At 34.9% G+C, this 20,104-nt stretch overlaps 3 protein-coding genes across 3 annotated transcripts; 2 read left to right on the top strand and 1 right to left on the bottom strand.

The window, feature by feature from the left end:
- The first annotated feature begins 250 nt into the window (after nucleotides 1-250).
- LOC141689634 (zinc finger protein VAR3, chloroplastic) lies at nucleotides 251-7,079 on the top strand. The gene is made up of 5 exons (XM_074493985.1): nucleotides 251-792; nucleotides 1,001-1,118; nucleotides 4,421-4,608; nucleotides 4,900-4,998; nucleotides 5,096-7,079. The coding sequence occupies exons 1-5, from the start codon at nucleotides 338-340 to the stop codon at nucleotides 6,933-6,935; spliced, it is 2,700 nt and encodes an 899-aa protein (XP_074350086.1). The 5' UTR covers nucleotides 251-337; the 3' UTR covers nucleotides 6,936-7,079.
- A 1,382-nt stretch (nucleotides 7,080-8,461) lies between these two features.
- On the top strand, nucleotides 8,462-11,822 carry LOC141693852 (putative lysophospholipase BODYGUARD 4). Its single transcript, XM_074499033.1, has 4 exons — nucleotides 8,462-8,984; nucleotides 10,355-10,695; nucleotides 10,915-11,111; nucleotides 11,184-11,822. The coding sequence occupies exons 1-4, from the start codon at nucleotides 8,603-8,605 to the stop codon at nucleotides 11,518-11,520; spliced, it is 1,257 nt and encodes a 418-aa protein (XP_074355134.1). The 5' UTR covers nucleotides 8,462-8,602; the 3' UTR covers nucleotides 11,521-11,822.
- Nucleotides 11,823-14,989: 3,167 nt separating this feature from the next.
- LOC141689985 (putative arabinosyltransferase ARAD1) lies at nucleotides 14,990-18,344 on the bottom strand. Its single transcript, XM_074494543.1, has 2 exons — nucleotides 16,874-18,344; nucleotides 14,990-16,346 (listed from the first exon to the last, which is right to left on the bottom strand). The coding sequence occupies exons 1-2, from the start codon at nucleotides 17,750-17,752 to the stop codon at nucleotides 15,792-15,794; spliced, it is 1,434 nt and encodes a 477-aa protein (XP_074350644.1). The 5' UTR covers nucleotides 17,753-18,344; the 3' UTR covers nucleotides 14,990-15,791.
- Between the last annotated feature and the right edge of the window lie 1,760 nt (nucleotides 18,345-20,104).

Here is a 20,104-nt window from a genome sequence, read left to right on the forward strand (position 1 = left end):
TGAGTACTTGGATTCAGTATGCATTTGGATAAAAAATATCTCAAAAATTATTTATAAACAATAAAAGAAATTCAAAATAATATTGTTTACCATAATTGACTAGGCTATGTTCGTATGAAGCTTTGGTCTCATTCCAACTCTACACTAAATTATTTACATTTCCATTTAAACCGATCACTAAATTATTTACATTTTCATTTAAAACCGACCAAACAAAGGCGATAGAAATGATAAGACCTTAGACCTGAGGTTTTACACTGCTAATCCCCCCACAAAAACACTAATCCAAAACCCCCACACAGACACCCCCCCCCCCCCTCGCCGGACCCAAATCCCGATGGTCGGAGCCACCAGATTCCTCCTCATTCTCTCCACCCCACTCTCTCTCCTCCTCCACCGCCGCTCTTTCTCTCTCTACAAACGTCTCCCTCCCACCCCTTTCTCTCCCTCTACTCTCTCTCCTCTCCATATCCACCCTAATCTCACTCTCTCTCTAACCCACCTCCCCATCAACACTACTTGTTGTTCTTCTTCACAACCCCTTCACACTCAATCAAATTCAATCAATGATTATGATCATTACAACAACAACAACTATTCTATCAATAATCAACAACACCCTTGGCCTGAATGGTCTTATTTTGTCAACACCTTATATTCTTTTGTAGGTAATGAGCCACAGGGGATTGTTTCCGATGATTTGTTTGTTTCGAATGAAAACTTGTCGCAGGAGTTTGTTCATCTTGCTGCTTCTTGCTTGGCTTTTGCTCGAAACCGGCCTCAAGCTCTCGGGTTCGATACTTGCCTCAATGTCTTTCATTTATGTGCTTGTGCTAATGCTAATCATTTTTAGTCTACAAAGTCGGTGAATTTTGTTTTGTATTAATGTAAATAATGAATTTCATTTTTGTGAAGTATAAGCTTCATTTTGTGTTCGGGTTATCTTGTTTGTGTATTTATTAGTGAAAAGTTTTGATTTTTCTGATGAATTTATGTGTAGGTTGTTATCGAGGAAGGATATAGAGGTGGTGGTGCAGAATGGGACTCCTTTTCTTTTTCAGAGTGCTATTGATACTTCTAGGAGGATGAGGGCATTTCTGAGCTCTTCCCGAACTACTGTATGGATGATTATTGTTATTTGTGTTTTTCATTTTCTCTATACAATTTTCTGTTATGGATCAAAATTTATAGTTTTGAGCATTAATAAAAGTTGCGGTGACTATAGAAAGGTCCTCTCTTATAGTTGCTTTTGTGCTTTCCTTTTTTAAATTTTTTAAGGCAAGGGTAGGATAGGATTGTTGAAAATAATAAGTACTACTCCCCCTGTTCTAACAAATTCTTTACATTTTCCATTTTCCGTATTGGGATGTTCCTCTCATTTCTTTACATTTCTAAAGTTTTAAAATTAATAAGGTTTAACAATAGAGAAACTATTATACCCACTACTTTCCTCCACATTTTTCAAACCAGTTGTCGTTTATTTGTTAAATATTGATTGGTCCCAAAACATTATCAATTCTTCAATCTTCGCTTAACCTCTATGCACAATCCAAATGTAAACAATTGGATGGGACGAAGGGAGTACTTATCTTGTATCGACAAAAATTGCATGAAATGAATACAATGATGTAACAGTTGATGATGAAACTGGAAGGACATCGAGAAGAGAATAAGTTGAGAGAGGTGTACCATAAGAAGCAGGGATACTTGGGTCACATGCCCGGTCTCCTTGTTGGATACTCGGACACATGGATTTTTCTATAATAACAATTTGGAAATTTATTTTCAGAAATTGTAGTCAAAATCTATGTCAACAAACTACTTTTACAAATTAAGTATGCATGTCTATTAGTTATTGCAAAAGTATTGATTCTCATGTTAATTTTTGCATAAATTAAAAGATTTTACTTGTAATTTTGTGTTTTAGATTTATATATTATGCATTTGATTCATTTTTTCATGCATTTTTTGGTTTGTTAATAGGTTTTAACATGTTTAACATGAAACATACATAATTTTTTAGTTACATATGCCGTGTCCGTAGCATCCCCACAAAAATATATTTGTCGAATTCTTGTATCCCCCGCGCTACACAATCGCACATTCTTGATTCTTAGGGCGTACCTCACGTGTTTAGGGGTCTCTTTCAATTGAAGCTTAATTTTACCTATTTTAACGAAAAAGTTCTACGGGCATACCTCACGTGTTTAGGGGCCTCTTTTAACTAATGCCGAATTTTACCTATTTTAAGGAAAAGGTTACGAGTTGACCCAGATTAGAATAAAGAAGAAACATGTTGATACACAAGTATGCAACAATGTAGGAGGATGTACAAAGATAACCCTAACTAACACCCCCGCCCCAATCCACTTGCAATTACAAACACGCTTTTTCTTTTTTCGTCATCCCTCCTCCTTATTCTTCCTTCTTTTGTAGCCTGCTTCCTATTACTGCGTAGATTGTTATGCATATTTCATAGTACATATCGTGTGATAACATTTACAAGTATGGTTGTCATGGCGGCAAGTCGATGGACCTCCGGATAGTCGATAACAAAATTTATTAGAATTAAATAATAATATTTGTAAACTAAAATGTTGAAATCACGAACACATTTATAAACTAAAATGTTGAAATCACTAAAATACATTATTAGCATTATTTCTATATTTAATATATATTAAAAAAGTATGAAATATAGCATGGCATATTTAGTACATATACTAAACACAATCAACTAGTTAAACAGAGCAAACTGACGCCTAAATAGGGGATAAATGTATCATGACATTAGACTTAGGCCCTGTTTGGTGTGGCTTATTCTCCTCATATTAGACGACAAAAGTATCTAAATAGCCAAACAGCCCTTGATAGACTTGCATAAAATGAAACTTAAATTTGTGATTTCAAGCAGCAACTAAAACAGAGCAGAATTAAAGCTAATTGTTTTAACCTTTAAAGAGAAGCGATAACTTCTAAAGACAGATAAAATGTTCAAACCTTGACTGGAGGATGAACTGACTATGTTCCATTAAGAGTTTGTTGATGATGTTCCGGGTCAAGAATTTCCTAATTGTCATTATGTGGTAAAGTTCACTGGAATCAAGTAATCAACCTGGTAGGTATTTTGCTTGTAATATTATCACCTGGAAATGACTACCAGGATTGAATAATTAAGTCAAACTTGCGTCTGTTCAAATGAGTGTTTGTACAACGTTTTGCTGTCTGCACTTTTTTGCGCTTTTTAAAGTGAAGCGATAAATCTGTGCTCCCTTCTGCGAATTTGAGCTCATGTGTGCTTCTGTTAACTATGATGTTTGCAACATTTAGTCGTTTTTTTGGGATCTTATAGATCCGACCTTTTTTTAATCTTCCTTACACCTCTTCCACAAAAAAATACACAATCTCCCATTTTTAAAATGAATAGTTCGTGGATGATTTTGAGGCCGTAGAAGTAGGGATTCTGATACGAGGATGGAAAGCAAGTGAAGAGATTGTAATAGGAAAGCCGAAGAAGATGACGATGTGGAATTGAAGAACTGTCTAAGGCTTTCTTTTCCTTTATCTAAAGATCTTGTCAACCCAAGTTGCCTCATTGTAACCTTTTTTAAGCAATAACCTAGTTTTCTCCACCTGTCCAGCGTATAATTTGATCTAACTGGGATTTTGAAGGAGTGATACAGACCATTTTCAAATAAAGTGGCCCACTGAAAAGAGTGTTCGTAGTAAGCACTTTGATATTAAGCCAATTCAAAATATGCTACTTATATGACAGTTATCTTTACCATTGTATATAATGGTTGGCTATTTATTGTTCTCCTTTTCTTTTTTATTGGAAATTGAAGGATAATTAACATTTTAGTTTTTAGGTTAATAGAGTATGGTACTTAAAATAGCTAACAGTCTGTAGTTTGTAGTTTGAGGGTTGAATCAGGAAATGTTATTGTCGTTTCATGTGATGTGCGAGTATTAATGGTCCTTTTGCTATTTGCGTTCATGAGCATATCAGTGCCCACCATAGACATGGATATGCAAAATTGATTTTGAAGAAAGCTTTTGTTGAGAATGGACCCCCCAAGCATGCACATGGACAACACTAGTTAAAACATGTCATGTGTCGTTTGAGAACAATTTTCGGACCCCTAGCATTGCTCTATTTTTTTTTATTTCAGTAATTACCTAAAGAAAAATATGATCAAAGAATGTTAAACATTATATGAAGTTTGCATATTATAATACTGAAAATAAAATTTAATAATAAATTGAAGGCGAATACAGACAGACACACACACACAATATTAGAACTTTATATTTTCGGAAGCATGCTTTATTGGTCAACTATTTTGAACTTTTTTTCTTTATTGTGAAAATAGGTTTGAATCCGTTTTCTTGCGAGACTTATACTTTATTTTTAATTAAGGTGTTGGAAACTGATAAAGCGCAAACAGTTGATTTGATGAAGTATATATTGAGTTATGCAAGCAATCCATCTGTTTCGTTGGAAAAAACTGACTACAGTGTAGAGCTCGTTGAATCATCTGTTAGGAACCTGTTGAGTGATTTGGCAAAGGTTATTAAAATGAAGACAGGTGACTGGATATGCCCAAGGTATGTTATCTTATTCTTGTGCATCAATGAAGAAGCTTAAAAATGTTTTTAACTGATCTATCGCAGTTTGTTTGCCATATAAGCTTAAAACCGAAATGGATGCTGTTACATGATGATGTAGCACTAATATTCATTGTGATGCTTGCATTGTAAATGGATAAATTCCGTCTAAAATTCACTTGCAAATGTTATGCTATCGGATTCTCATGTATAATCAGGAGTTCTACTGTGGCTTAAGATGAAGTATAAGTAGGTTTCTGATATTGACCTAGATTAATTTAATATTGACAGGTGTAGCTTCATGAACTTTGCAAGAAATGTTAAATGTCTTGAATGCGAGGAGGTTAGACCAAGGAGACAACTGACAGGTAGAGAGTGGGAATGTCCTCGGTAAGTTTTATTTAGTCCTTGTGCTTTAGTCAGTGAAATGAGATGGCGGTAGAGTGGAGAACCAGAATTGTTCTTATGTCAAAACCCCCTTGTGTAGGTGTTACTTCTCCAATTTTGGAAGGAATGCAATGTGCCTCAAATGTGACTGCAAACGACCAGGTGAAGCTTCATTACCTACTGTCAGCTCCAGCTCAGGTCTGGGATACAATGATGGAGACTTTGCAAATAAGCGTCACATAGATAGCAAATTGGCTGCCAATGAAGAGAAGGCACAGAGATGGTTTAATAAAGTTTCACAATCAGATAATTCCTCAGATCTGAGCAGTGCAGCAGCTGATGAAGACTTTCCTGAAATTATGCCAATCAGAAAAGGAGAAAACAGGTTTGTTGTAAGCACTAGGAAGACACCATTAGAGAGGAGACTGGCCAATTCTCAAAATCAAAGAAACGTGGCTAATGAAGTCCCTTCCGAGGGTATTGATCTTCAAAATGTGGGTTCAAAAACGAACCTTGACACATCATTCAGCCGCAGGTTGGACCAAATTATTACTCGCACACCGACCATTTCTGAAGCTGGTAATAGGACTTCTGGACAAAATACGGAAACAGTTAGATCCAATACACCTAGATCAGGTTCCCTGCAAGACGGACTTTCTAAAGGCAGCAATTCTGGATATGTCCCGTTTGTGCCATTACCGGCTGATATGTTTGCTAAGAAAACGGAAAGTTCAAGTAGTGAGAATGTTGGTGCAGAGAGTTTTAAGTCCGTCTCCTCAGAAGCCTATAATAGCGAAGCGGGTACTGTTCCTATAAGAGATCTATCTCCAAAACCAGCAGAGCCATTTCAGGTGTCTGAGAACCCAGAGAGTACAACTGAAAACGAGAATAAGGAGAAAGAATCGGCAGATGAATCAAATGGATGGTTCAAAAGGGTAGCTGAGCTGCACAAAGCTCCCAACAGTTCAAGTGCTATTTCAGACGATGACTTCCCAGATATAATGCCAATGCGCAAAGGGGAAAATAAATTTGTTGTTAGTAAAAAGAAAGACCGTTCATTGACTTCTCCTGTGTACAAAAGGCAGATGGCCATGGAACAGGCAAATAATAATACTTTTGTTCCATTTGTTCCATTTCCGCCAGATTATTTTGCCAAAAAGAACAAGCAACAACCAGACGATATGACTGTAGATTCAAAGGAGGCTTCAGGGATGAATCCTGTGAAGTCGGATGATTCAAGACAAGGGTATGTAAATATTAATCAAGAATCAAGCAAGGAAGATCAACAAAACAGCAGTGCCGTAGTTTCTGGAGCACAGGGTAGTGGTTACCAATCCCAAAGTTCCCCTGGTTCCCATGCTTTAAAAAATGAAAGGTGGAGTACTTCTACATATTCAGGAAAAGACGAAACATCTAACACCGGACCACTAAGCACTGCTGATACTACCAGAACCATGTTTGGCTCTCAGAGAAGTGTCGCTGCGAATGCAAGTAGTAGATATGCTGAGAAAGAGAATGTATCTCGTAGCGAGGGACCAAACACTGGTAGTTCAAGTCAATATTTTTCCAGTACTCAGTCTTCGAGAAACGTAGCAGGATCTACAACCCCTTCAGCAGAGGCCCAGAAATTCAATAGTGGGTGGAGCGGGAAGAGCTTAGAAGGATCAGCTGTCAAGGAGACTGATCCTTTAGACATGTCAGAGGAGGCAAAGGCAGAAAGGTGGTTCCGACGTGTTGCTCAGATAAAAGACTCCTCTGAGCTTAGCCAGATCCCTGATGAGGACTTCCCTTCAATAATGCCCATGCGGAAAGGCGTAAACAGGTTTGTTGTGAGCAAGAGGAAAACTCCACTGGAGAGAAGGTTGACTTCTCCCCAATACCGAAGGAATCTTCCAGTGGTGAGCTCAGATCCTGTTAAGAAAGAAGACGATAGTAACTGATAAACAGAACTCAATTGTTTCCCTTTAAATTACACACACAGAAGTATTTTCTGTTTTAAGATACTGTTACGAGTTATCAAGTTCGTAAAATTTTGTTCCTCGTATGCATTTAAGTATTTAGCAAAAACTTTCTCTACATTTAAATGTGTGTTGCTAAATTACCTATTACTTAATGTGATTCAGGGATAGCCTACTGCCCCCTGCTTAATGTATTATCATGGGTTCAAAATCTTAAAAATTATATGTCTTTGTGTCTAAGAGCTTGATCATGAGATAGTTCAAGTGTTAAGAGTTTATCAATTGTCATTGTTTTAGAGTTATTGATGGTAGCTCACTCGTGATTTATCATTTATGAATTATGATAGAGAAAGTGAATTTATTTACCCTTGTGTTGTGTTTAATATAAACCATTGAGACTTGCAAGTTGCAACCGACAAACCAAGTTAATAGGGTTAATAGGCATATTCATCACTGTACTCGTTCAAGTGGGTCACTAAGTTAAAAAAGCTTACAATCGCATCACTGAACAACTTAAAACTTTCAAGCTAGTCATGTTCGTCAGTCCCGTTACAATTTTTGACAGTTTGCTGACTTTGAGTGATTACATGGCAAAGTATCCAATAAAATGAAAAAACATTTTTCTTCATTTTTGGGTTTTCCTATACAGGCGCATATTCTTCATTTTTGCTTCTTGTTATTCACATATGATAAACATTTAAAATAATATTTAAAGGTCTTACTGAATAAAAAATAATGATAAAAAATAATAATATTTAAAGCCCCCATTCAAGACTTTGAACAAATCACAAAAGATTTAAAGTCACAAAATATTAGGTCATATTGTCTTGTTCTAGCATAGACATTTCAATAAAAAACACTAACATAAATATTAAAATAAAGTTTATTAGCATTTTTTCACTTCTTTTTGGGTTTTGGTGCTGTGAATGCCTGTTTGGCTACTTATGTGGCAAATATTAACGGCTCTCCATCAAAAGTCTAAGAATTTTAACGTCACTCACAATTATTTGCAAGTACAATGATGTAATTGTAAGTTTTTTTAACTTAGTGATCCACTTGAAAGTTTTTAACGAGTATAGTGATGAATATGTCTATTAACCCCAAGTTAATATGTCATTTGCATTTTCAGCGAGTCATATTTGTGTTTTAGTAAACATGTATTGTATGTATGACATGCACTATTTGAGGTTCATTTTACCTAGCAAGTTAAACATTTGATCAATCTTGTCTCAAAGTTTGTAATCAAGTAATCCAATATGTATACATATATTAACAAAAACAGTCCGGATATAATCGGTTACTAAATCAGAATTTTGAAAGAAGTTAATGATCTGAAATTAAAATACGAAATAATAGTTGATGCACCAGTTGAGGTCCGGTCGAGGTCTACTTCTTCGAGGAAGATGAAAAATTAGTGTGTGCAAAACGTGTCATATAATTGACGTCAAATTATGTTACTTTTCAGTTAACACATGTTTCACTCACCAACTTTTCTAATCCCCTCAACTTCCTTTTCATGGTTTTACCACTAGAGACGCGTGGCTAAATATACATCTTGTATCCTTCTTTTTCTTGCAACAAACTCCCTACTCTCTCTCTCTCTCCCCGAGTCTCTGTCAGTTCATTTCTCTCTCAATCTTTGGCTCAAAATGCCAAAATGGTTGACAACAGCTTCACAATTTCTTATTTCATCCCTGAGTTTTATTACATTCTTCTTTCTTGATTTTCTTGATTTTTTATTTTGCATTTACTTTTATTACATTGATGGCTTCTTGGAAGGAAAATCAACCCCTTGTTACTGCAAAACAGGGAATGAAGATAAGAAGAGTGAACATGAGGTTTCAGAGACTTTGTATTTGAGAAAAAATGTGTTTAGGAAGATAAGGTTTGTTCGAAAATATGAGAATTTACAGGAAAATGAAATTGGGCTTGTGGGAAATAGATGGTCTGATTGTGGTTGTGAGTCTTGTGTGGCTTGGATGATGAATGCTGATCACAGGCTTTTTGTTGCTGTTAATCATGCTTCTCAAGGTACCCTTCTTGTAAATTTCTTCAATTTTTGGTCAAATTGTTTTGAATTATTATGGTTTGATTGTTTTACTTGAATGTTGTTGAATTTGGTAGTTTAAGTTGTATAAAATCTTGAAGTTGTGAACTTGTGTCTTGAGGGTGTTTGAACATTTTGTGACATATATTTTGCCCAAAATACAAGAATTTGACTAGCTGGCTCTTTTTACTACATTTTATGAATATGGCGTATTACAGTCAAATGATAATTTATGATGCACTCTTAAGTTTATAGTAACTTTTTTGCACCCTCCTAACTAGATCGTAAAATTTTGGACCATTTTTCTTGAAAATTTGGTTTTTGGGCATTACTTCTAATAAATATGTTATTGTGTTAATCAGCAGATCATTAAGTTAAATCTTAAGTATTTAAGGGAGAATTATAAAAGAAACAGTATGAAGCACAATACGTAAGCCAAATTAGTTAAACAAAGTAAAGGCCCTAACATTTCTCTGGTAGGCCTGTAGGTTGAGGGGAAAAAGAAGCGTATGATTCATAGTGCTTCTCGAGCAGTAAACCAATATCATAGCTAATGAATCAAATACTAAAGAACTACTACGTGATATGTGATAACAATAAACGACTACAGGCTATAACTATCGAAATGGGATACTTCATATATTGAACATTACTAAATGCACATGCCTGTTTGCATTTGTTTGGCTTTTCAGTTTTCAGACTAATAAATAGAATATGACATTTATTATAGAAAACAAAAGGTTGTTGACTGTACAAAAATAATATTTGCAGCGTGTATGTGGAATCTGACATGTATGATGTAATACAACAATAGCGGTTGTTAACTCTGGCATTAATTATGCTTGTAGGTTCTTTGGATTTTTGTTTTATGGCTCCAGTGCTCTCTCAATATATTGGAGGTTGTTTTTCCATTAAAAATATCCCCTTGGCTAAGCACCGAGACAATACCATAGTGAAGTTGTTATAGTCAGGGGACCATTTAGATCTGTCATTGGATAGTTTTTTTCCACTAGTAGGTGGAATGGAACTCGTGTCGTATATGTAGTTGTAGTTTTGGTAATATATACATGTGAGTAATGTTGATAGCCTCCTGACAGAAGTGCTGGCCAATACGTAGGAGAAAGATGTGAGAATCATTTTCTACAAACAAAATATGAATACAAGAATAAAAGGAATTAAGGATAAACTTAATTGGTGTTTAGTTAGTAGGAAGTCACTTTCGACCATCAATTATGTTAGATTACTAATTTTCTTTTTCTGGCGCATTTTATTTTGGAACTGAGACAGTAGTGTCTTTGAATTTGTGGACGTGGAAGTCATAATAATATAATATTAATTTTTCTTTATCTGACAGCCAGCCTTGAGCTTGTCCATGCAAAACCTGCGGAAGATGTACTGTTCTTGCATGGGTTCCTCTCATCTTCAGAATTTTGGACAAGATCAATCTTTCCAGAATTTTCTGAAGATAACTATAGACTATTTGCAATGGACTTGTTGGGATTTGGGAGGAGCCCCAAACCAAGGGCTTGTCTATACACCTTGAGGGATCACTTAGAGATGATTGAGGAATCGGTTATGTGTCCATTCCAGTTGAAATCATTCCATTTAGTTGCACACTCCATGGGCTGTGTAATTGCATTAGCATTAGCTGCCAAGTACCCAGACACTGTGAAATCTGTCACTCTAGTAGCTCCTGTAAGTAAGATTTTTAATCTCTCGTTATATTTTACTTGTAGAATACAAACGTTATATTTTTTTGTTTGCTTGAGTATGAAGTATTGGAGGGAGTACATACTTCTCTTTTGCAATTATATAATGGATGCTATTTATGTGGTCTGTGTATATGATATACACAAAATTTCTGCTTAGTATTAGGCTATTAGCTAGTTATGTTCCTTGTGAATGGTTTTGCAGCCCTACTTCCCATCTTCAAGTATTGATGCTGGTACCGTAGCGCTTGAAAGACTAGCAGGAAAGAGTTTATGGCCGCCTATTTTGTTTGGTTCAGCTGTTATGACCTGGTACGAGCACTTAGGCAGGTGTGTCTGTTTCTTTATCTGCCGGAACCACAGGACATGGGAAAAGATTCTGAAGCTGTTTACTCGCAAAAGGTAACTATTTTATTTGTTTGCTAATATATGTAGCAATGATAAATTACAATTTACTTGTTCTGTTTCTTACAGGGATCTGCTTCAGATGCTTGAGAATGTAACACAGCACACACATCATTCAGCTTGGCATACAATGCATAATGTTATATGTGGAGGAGCCAAAAATATGGATGAATATTTGGAAACCATAAGGAAATCAGGAGTAAAAATTACTGTTATTCAAGGCTCTCGGGACCAGGTAGTTCCCCTGGAATGCAGCAATAATATCAAGACTAAAGTACCAGATGCCGATGTCAGAGTAATTGCAAATGCGGATCACGGTAGTGTAATACTAGGTAGATCACAGGATTTTGCTAGGGATTTGGAATCTATATGGGCATCAACAGCTGATACAAGAGTGCAAGGCTGATGATCTGAAGTACTATTTTTTTTTAAAATGTGCTATCAGTACAAGAAAACTTGAAAGTTATGTCTATGCTTTTTAAGAAAACTTAAATGTGTTCAGAATATGAACACTTTTTAAGTAATAGTAATACAAGGGCAAGTGTATTAGATTTCTTGGTACTCTATCAGGGTCGGATCCAGGATTACATTTTGAGGGAGGCACTGAATAATTCTTGCGCAGGCACTTTTTTAATTTTCATTTTTGTGGGAGCACTATTACATGTTTGAAAATTTTAATGGTAAAAAAGCAACAGTTTCTTTTTTTTAGGGAAACTCATCATTCATTATCTCATGTTCTCGATCTAAAAAAAGGTTTTCTAAATTGCACAAGTCACCAAGTGGCAGCTAAGACCCATCCAAATGACAATTCTCAATTGCGAAATGTTCTCTACAAAAATAAATGTTAATCGACCATCACCAAAAGATGAGGGAAGTAGGGTGCATGTCACAACGGCATGGGCATGTCATGACGTCAATTAGCGAGACATGTCTTTTCATAATTTGACATGCCTTTTTACTAATTTTTTTTAATAATTATTTTAATATTAGAAATATCCAGAAATAATAAATATAATTATAAAATATTTACATATATTTAAGTATCTAAAAAGTTATTAATGTAAATGAGTATTATGATGGTATTCGGTTGTTACTAGACCTGACAATTCGTTCGTGTCGTATACATTCATGTCGTGTATTTTTGTGTTTCGTGTACTTGAATGTCAAACACAAAACTGACATGTTTAGCGTTCGTGTACAATCGTGTTCGTGTACTTTCGTATCGTGTATGTCGTGTTAATTGAATATTAATATATATTAAATTTAATATAAATATATATTAATATATAAGATTTTTAGGTAAAAAAATTATAAAATATATGAAAAATATATATTTAGATCTCAATTCTATACAATATAATGAACTCAAATAATATTTTGAATATGCATACATTTATTATAATTCTACATATATTTCTAAAAAATATTAAAATTTAATTATAATATTTATTTATGTCGTGTATTTCGTGTCGTGTACTCGAAGGTTAAACACAAAACCGACACTAAATTTCGACCGTGTACTTTCGTGTCGTGTACTAAAAATGCAAAAATAAACACTAAATTTTCGTGTCATTTCGTGTCATATGAGTCGTGTCCAAAATTGACGAGTCTAGTTGTTACTATTAACTGACTTTAATTTTACATTTAAGTTCATTGTATATATCAGTATAATAAATATGTTATAAATTTTATTATATTTAATTGATAAATGGTATGTCATTTGAGCATGTCTTTTGGCAAAAAACATACTTATAGACATGCCTTCGCGGAGTCTCGTAACAGGTATCGTACATGGAAGAGATAAACATGTAACATGATCTAACATTTGTGTTGAACACAAAAAGGTACTTGGGCAAGGGATTTGTTTAAGTGTCTTTTCTCAATTAGTATGACATTAATTTTCACACATTATGTTTCGAGAAATATGTCAATCTACTATTCTCAAGAAAAAGAGTGAACAAATAAACATGCTACCCGATCCACATTTGTATTGAACACAAACATATATATGACAAGAAATGTGTTCAAATGACATTTGTCAATTGCAACATTAATTTTCCTAAATTCATATTCACGCGTTTTGTGTTAAAAAATATGTCAATCGATTATCATCAAAGAAATAATGAAATAAGCGTGTTATATGATCAATACCTTGTTAAATACAAACATGTACATGGCAAGTGATCTGTTCAAACTATATTTTTGAATTGCAATATTAATTTTTTTAAATTTGTATACACACATCTTTATTAAAAAAAAAAAGTCAATCGACTACGAATAAAGAAGCATGTTACATGATCAACATTTGTATTAAACATGGCAAGGGGGCTGTTCAAGCAAACATTTCTCAATTGCAACATTAATTTTCTTAAATTCATATTCACAAATTTTGTATTAAGAAGTATGTTTAACCACTATCACGTAGAAAAAGAGCGAATATTATAAACATGCCGCAAATTCAAGATGCGTTAAATACAAGAAGGGAAGATTACAATTTACAGTAATGAAAAATTGCTTTGACAAGACAACAAGGGGCTACCAGCAGATAGAAGCAGTGTTCAATAAAAAAGACCGATAATTTGTTTGCGCTGGTGATCACAACATATACGAGTAAAATCTTAAAATTATGATCAGTATTTAAGATAAAAATTACAATTTATGTAAGTAAACTCTCTATAGACATCAAAAGTATGCAGTGCTCCTATCTGCATGTGTGTTTAAGCGAACAAAACAGGCTAATTAGCTAATACTGAAGTGAAGTTGAAGCTCAATCTCAGTCTCTCTCTTGTGGAAGTTCCGATGACAAGAACAAGCATGACAAGATAATGCAGCAGCAGATCCCTCTTCTCCGGCAGGCATGAATTCACAACAACCATCGACAGCATATCTGCCTAGGCTTGCTGCATGGTTCTTTCTACACTCCTTATACTTTACTATATCCTCATGCAATCCTGTTTTTTTCTTCTCTTTAATCACAAAATGCCCTGCAAACACCTTCTTGGCTTCATGATTATCGTTTTTATCCTCTTGTGGCTTCATATAAGTGTACCTAGCTATATTGTTTTCTCAAGTAGATGTAAATACTTCAGAGTTTGTAGAACCTCAGTACTGATATATATATAGAGAACTAGAGATGAATTTGAAATATGATCAATATAAAGTGGGTAAAATGTTGTATATGAAGATATATTTTCATGTATAAAATTAAATAAGGGGACAATTGTGAGAGTGGGGAGCTGGAAAAGTGGGTTCTCGTGAGACTGATGGATGATATGGCTTTATTTCTCGCCTCCTTTCTGAATGAAAAAGTAGGTTTTTTTGGTTTTGGTTGGTTGGCCTAGTCGGTTGCTTTAAATAATTTTATTTTATAGGTCATTGTATATACTCCTACAAACATCAAGATTTCAAAAATTTCTAGAAAATTGTCAATTCATTTAGACAAGTTGTTTCCGGTTGGCGTTTTTTTGTTCACTCAAAAATATCAATATATGCATGCATGAACACCTCATGAGTCATGAGGCATCACTACACTGTAGTGTGAAGGGACAACATCCTCAAAGAAGTTTTATTATAATATCAAACTTGCTAAAATTTAATAAGACTTCAAGGATTCTACTACTGTGTCATGATCTATGTGGTCAGTGCATTCGATGGTAAGATTAAACTTGTGGACGTTAGATGACAAGGCATGTCTAAATGGTAATGGCCTGGTGGTGGTGTTAAGCCATCTTGGAGTAAGCTCAGTAAGTCGAAACCAGTCACCTGGTGCTGATTCTGAATACAATGATGAGGAAAACGGAAAACGGTGCTGAAGAGGACCATATGAACCTGTAGTGCTTGAATGATGAATCCAAGCACTACAGGTTCTCTTGTCCTTGGATATGTTATTTCCAAAGCTGATTTCTTTCTCTTGGTTGCAAATCCAGCTCTTTATATACAAATTGGAAAAAATAGAGTGGCAGCTCAAATATTGGATACATTCCTTTCTTATTTTACATATGTAAGATAACTCAATTTTACAGATACACACACATATGATATTGGAATAATATGAATCATTCACAGTGATAATGCATTAGTTATCTCTAATTTTGTAGTCTATTCCTAATATTGCAAGTCTCATGGATGCCTCTTGATCATAGGTGCTTCAGTTACAGCACTAATGTACCTCATTTGTGCTGCTTATCTTCAAATTATGATGTCAGTGGCTCTTGCAACTCTGCAATGTCCCACTCTCCAACATACGATTGTCATAACATACGCTACCATCGCCTTTTTTTACCCATGGTACATGTAAAATTGGGATTTCTGGTGTGAAAGCAGAGACTCCGCTTATCATGAACCATGATTATTTACCGTAACACGGTATTGCTACAGCAATCGTATGTTATGGATCATATCTGTAAGCCAATAAGTGTTGTCTCTAGTACTTTTTGATTGTACCACGTCAAAACCGCACCTACCTATGTGACTCAAATAATTGATTCACCAATTCTACACTTGTCTCACTGTTTGGAGGCCGTAGTATCTAAATATACCCTCTGTTTCTAGTATATGTTATTTCCTTTCTTCTATTGCTTGTTTACAAAGGATACAAGTATATGCAATTCCTAACCTCTTTCACATACCAAGTAAAACCACCTTTCCACCAACTGTTCCTCAATACTTGCAAAGCCTTTACTGAAAATTTCTTGGCAATGAAATTGATGACATGTTTTTCTCCCCAGGCGGTTGGAAGCGAGAATATCGTTTAGATTTGTGTAGTTTCATTCTCATAGCAGGAACTTTTCGAGCCACAGCTTGCCATATCATTTGAACAGCATCACCCTCCTTTGATGGATATTGATACTCAAACAAACGCTCGACCTCCTGAAGCCTTGTCCACATTCTAGTCCACTCGTCTATACCGATATTTCTGATTAGATTTATGAGAAATTTATCTTTGATAGCATCTGAATTACGAACAAATATGCAAAACTCAGAGTAGTCAAGAACATCTTCATAAGGAAGTTCAATTTCATCGCTGATGATAACAGGGACACAGTGACTAGCTATGGCATCAAATAAGCGGTTTGATGAAGGGGTGTCACCCGCAATGTTGAGGCAAAATTTGGATGAATGCATTCCATTTGTAGCTTGACCGATCCCATCTTTTTGTACGCTACCAAATGAGAAGTGCACATCCTTTTCCTCCTTTAAAAGGTAAAATATTTCTTGTCGAATATACCCACCCTGTAAATGAGATGCATAGATAGATTTACATTACTGAAGCATGAAAGTTATGATTACAAAGATTGAACTTGAAAGCAAACTATTAGACGATGTAATATGTAAACATGACTGATCAACTCATTAACATTTGTTCAGAGAAGAAATTCTCTGCCTTTTTCCTGCCCAATACACCCCTAAAAATATGAAACCTTCACATTTTCAGTTTTCTTCTTCATCGGAAATCCTTTTATAATTAACTATTCTCGTTGATGGATGATAATTCTGACAACTGATTGTTGCTCGTCTGTACTAAAATTTCTCCTTTATCGTTTACTTATCTTACACCTATGCCATACATCACACCATTACCTGATCTAAACATTCATTTCAGACGTCTTAAAAAAAATTCTAGGGTGAGCTAAAATCTTTCAAAAACTTGAAGGACTAACATATAGTACATTATCACAGAAAATCAAACATCTCCATTTTTCCGAATTATAATTTAAATCAATCAATAACAAGATCATTGATAAGAAAGAACCACTTACATCTTTTCTATATATGGCTCCCTGGAAATACAGTAAAGTTGGACGGCTGTCAAAGTCGGATGTATCATTCACATAGCTTTTGATGACATGTTTGTATGGTGCAATTATATCTTTTTTAACATTAGCTATATTCGGCGGATATCTTCCGAAATCCGAAAGGATGAACATACCAGGCCACAGCTTCGTCCTTGCATCCAATAGGCTGTTCGGATGGTGTGCAAGAATTATATGATCTCTGCCACCAGACTTCTTCCACTCCTCTTGAGCTGTCACATATTTAACCAACTTCTCTTGAAGCACCTTGTTATAGCTATCCTTTTCATGTGGCTTTAGCCTAGAATATCGATTATAGCTAATGCACGAAAAGAATGGAACAAATATAACATCGGCTTCACTTGAGTTCCGAACTCTTACAGCACTGCGACCATCCAAATTAGAGGCAAATTCTGAATACAGGAGATCAAGTGTTAGATAGTACTCTATACTATGTTGCGAGTTCAAACCACCAGGGTAATGAGGAACAATTGTTCGAATATCTGGCCAAACACTTTTACCATCACCCTTCCATCCTAATAGCCCAAAATGAAACTCGGGAGGCAAATCATACATGAACACTTTAAGTTTAACTTTATCAGTAACACATTTCACCAAGATTGTCTTTCGAGGTACATTATCACCACTTATATTCCTGGCTCCATTATCAAACACGGCATGAAGTTTGGAATTGGGTAACAAAGTATTGTCAATGAAGTTAGGTCGACCAGTGGACCGCAATACAAAGAGCCAAGAAAATATGAACAAGATTGATACAGAGGTAAACAAGCAAAACATGGATTTTTGAGAAAGAAGCCCAATGTGAGGGGCATATCTATCTCCCATTGCAAGACAAACTCAATGAATATCCAAATTACTTTACTATGAAATATCAACCAACATTACAAAGGAATCCACTAAAACGCTAGGAATATGAAAACAAAAGGCATACTAATTTGGACCAAGATAATAACATGAAGATTACATGATTTCAACAAAAACCAACCAATAATTTATCAAGAAGATTTGTCAAAGAGGAACAAACAATAGAGTCCCTTTTGTGAGCATAAAAATCTAATCTTTATGTCAAGAAACTAAACAATCCAGCTCAAGAATCAAAATAAAAGTGGGAAAATTGCAAACCCAAATCAAGAAAGTGAATGAAATGTAATATGAGTTAGTGATGAAAATGAAGGATAGTAGTTGTTGAGAAGAAAATAGTTTGATTCGTACCGTTGAAGAGTAGACAAAGACAGAGGTTTGTTGATGAATCAACTCTCTTTCACACACACGAGAGAGAGGGAGAGAGAGAGAGAGAGAGAGATTCAAGTTAAGCATAGAAATAGGAGACTATGTGAAGAAGCGGGGCTTGTGGCATTCTTAAAAAAAACATATACCATGCTTTGTTCCCTTTTTCCTCGTTTTCATGTCATAAAATATGTAAACATAAATACATGATACATATATGAATTATTTCATGCTGACATTTGGTGCATTTATCTTTAACTATGTATACATACATGTACGTGTACTACTATTATTAGTAATCCCTTGGTTTTGAAATGAGTTTAGGTGGTGGAGTTTACCTAAAAAATTGGAGCTGCTCACCTATAACTATAAACTAGTTAAACTATGAATAAAAATAATAATTGAAAGCGGTGCAACTGTTTCACTTACTGCAGCACTAACGTTCACTTATATTGAAATAAATACTACCGGGGTTGCAGAATAATAGGACAGACTATAATTGGATTTTTAATGCAATAAAATACAACCATATGTCTCACACCAACACTGACTTCTATGAATTTAAGTCATCTTAATTGTTTATGTATGCAAAAATTCATTACTATTTTTAAGCAAGAAGTCCATAAAAATTTAACAACTCAGTCTGATACACCTAGAAAAACCGAAATAGTTTTATGATTGGCATACATTTGGTTGTTGGAGTAGTGTTAGTTTTAAGATTAGGACAACTTGAGGTCCAGTGGGTCATGTTAATTTACAGCTAAAATGTCTTGTGTTGTATGTTGATGTGGGCGAGAGATAAATATATTCTTGCACATAAAATGAGAAAAAAGGTTTCTACTCTCTACTTTCTTATTTTTCAAATAAATGCATATTACTACCCTCTTTTGTGAGTAATGGGGGGGCGGTAGGTACCATCACCTAATTTGTTAAAATTAATTTAATGTTCTTCTCATAATCTCTTCCAGCTATTTAATTTAGCTACCAAATGTAAATTAGTAATTTAGAGAATTGGAGAGGCTTCAACTCTTTCTTCAACACCTGGTACATTTCTTGGATCATGTGAGTGCATAACCCAGTAAATAAAAGATTATAAACGCATTGAATATTCAAAAACATGGGATTTTTTTTTAAAATAATTGTTATAGTAATTTGTGCAGATCTGTCTATGATCCGATCTCACAAGGCAATAAAATAACTTAGTAGTTGATGAAGATTCAAGACTGCCCCTGCAATGCAAATGAGAAGGCTCCAGGACCAGGACTATATTATCATCAGGTCCTGGAGCCTGTGATGTAATTTCAGGTTGGGGTTAAAATATAAATTTGTCAATAACCTACTAAATGTAGTTTATTAAATTGAATGCCCTAACTAAGAATTAAGATTAAAATGAAGTCCTTTCCTTGTGTTGCAGAAGAGCTCAATTCTCCACCAACACTTACCCGTAGAGGGTGCTATGCGAGAACTAATGCAGATATGCAGTTATTTGCAAATAATATGGCAATGGAATCGCTCCTTCGTTACAAACAGGTTTATGGCGATGCAGAGTTATCAATACATGTTAATTCATCAAAGGTTCAAAATTACTCTGAAACATGTGCTGTTTGTCTCGCCTCACCACAAATCTTGTACTAAAATTAAGTCCTTTCAAGTCATATTTCAATTAAGGTTCGTGTATTTTTATTTTATTTTTTCTGTAAATTGTCCGAGTTCAGAACATAGGGCTTAAACTTGAGTAGGGATGGTTATGCATGAACACTCTTACATACCATCCACAAGACCCCCACTGTAACAAGAGAATATGTATACTGCCATTTCAAAGCAATAATATGAAATCTAACTTTAAAAGTAAAAAATATTCAGCCTCTGATGGGACAAGAATCCACCTTGAAGCTTAAGTTGGATACATGTTTATTAGTATCAATTAAAAAGAGAAAGATTCGGGTCTCT

The sequence above is a fragment of the Apium graveolens genome, chromosome 10 (assembly GCF_009905375.1).
Source record: "Apium graveolens cultivar Ventura chromosome 10, ASM990537v1, whole genome shotgun sequence".
In the NCBI taxonomy this organism is placed as follows: Eukaryota; Viridiplantae; Streptophyta; class Magnoliopsida; order Apiales; family Apiaceae; genus Apium; species Apium graveolens.

Excerpts from the sequence above, each read along its gene's own strand:
- LOC141689985 (XM_074494543.1), bottom strand. The coding sequence starts at position 17,752 with ATGGGAGATAGATATGCCCCTCACATTGGGCTTCTTTCTCAAAAATCC. Across the intron at positions 16,347-16,873 it reads GAGCCATATATAGAAAAGAT|GGTGGGTATATTCGACAAGA; the intron begins GTAAGTGGTTCT and ends TCTCATTTACAG.
- LOC141689634 (XM_074493985.1), top strand. The coding sequence starts at position 338 with ATGGTCGGAGCCACCAGATTCCTCCTCATTCTCTCCACCCCACTCTCT. Across the intron at positions 793-1,000 it reads AACCGGCCTCAAGCTCTCGG|GTTGTTATCGAGGAAGGATA; the intron begins GTTCGATACTTG and ends ATTTATGTGTAG. Across the intron at positions 4,999-5,095 it reads AGAGAGTGGGAATGTCCTCG|GTGTTACTTCTCCAATTTTG; the intron begins GTAAGTTTTATT and ends CCCCTTGTGTAG.
- LOC141693852 (XM_074499033.1), top strand. The coding sequence starts at position 8,603 with ATGCCAAAATGGTTGACAACAGCTTCACAATTTCTTATTTCATCCCTG. Across the intron at positions 8,985-10,354 it reads TGTTAATCATGCTTCTCAAG|CCAGCCTTGAGCTTGTCCAT; the intron begins GTACCCTTCTTG and ends TTTATCTGACAG. Across the intron at positions 10,696-10,914 it reads CTGTCACTCTAGTAGCTCCT|CCCTACTTCCCATCTTCAAG; the intron begins GTAAGTAAGATT and ends ATGGTTTTGCAG.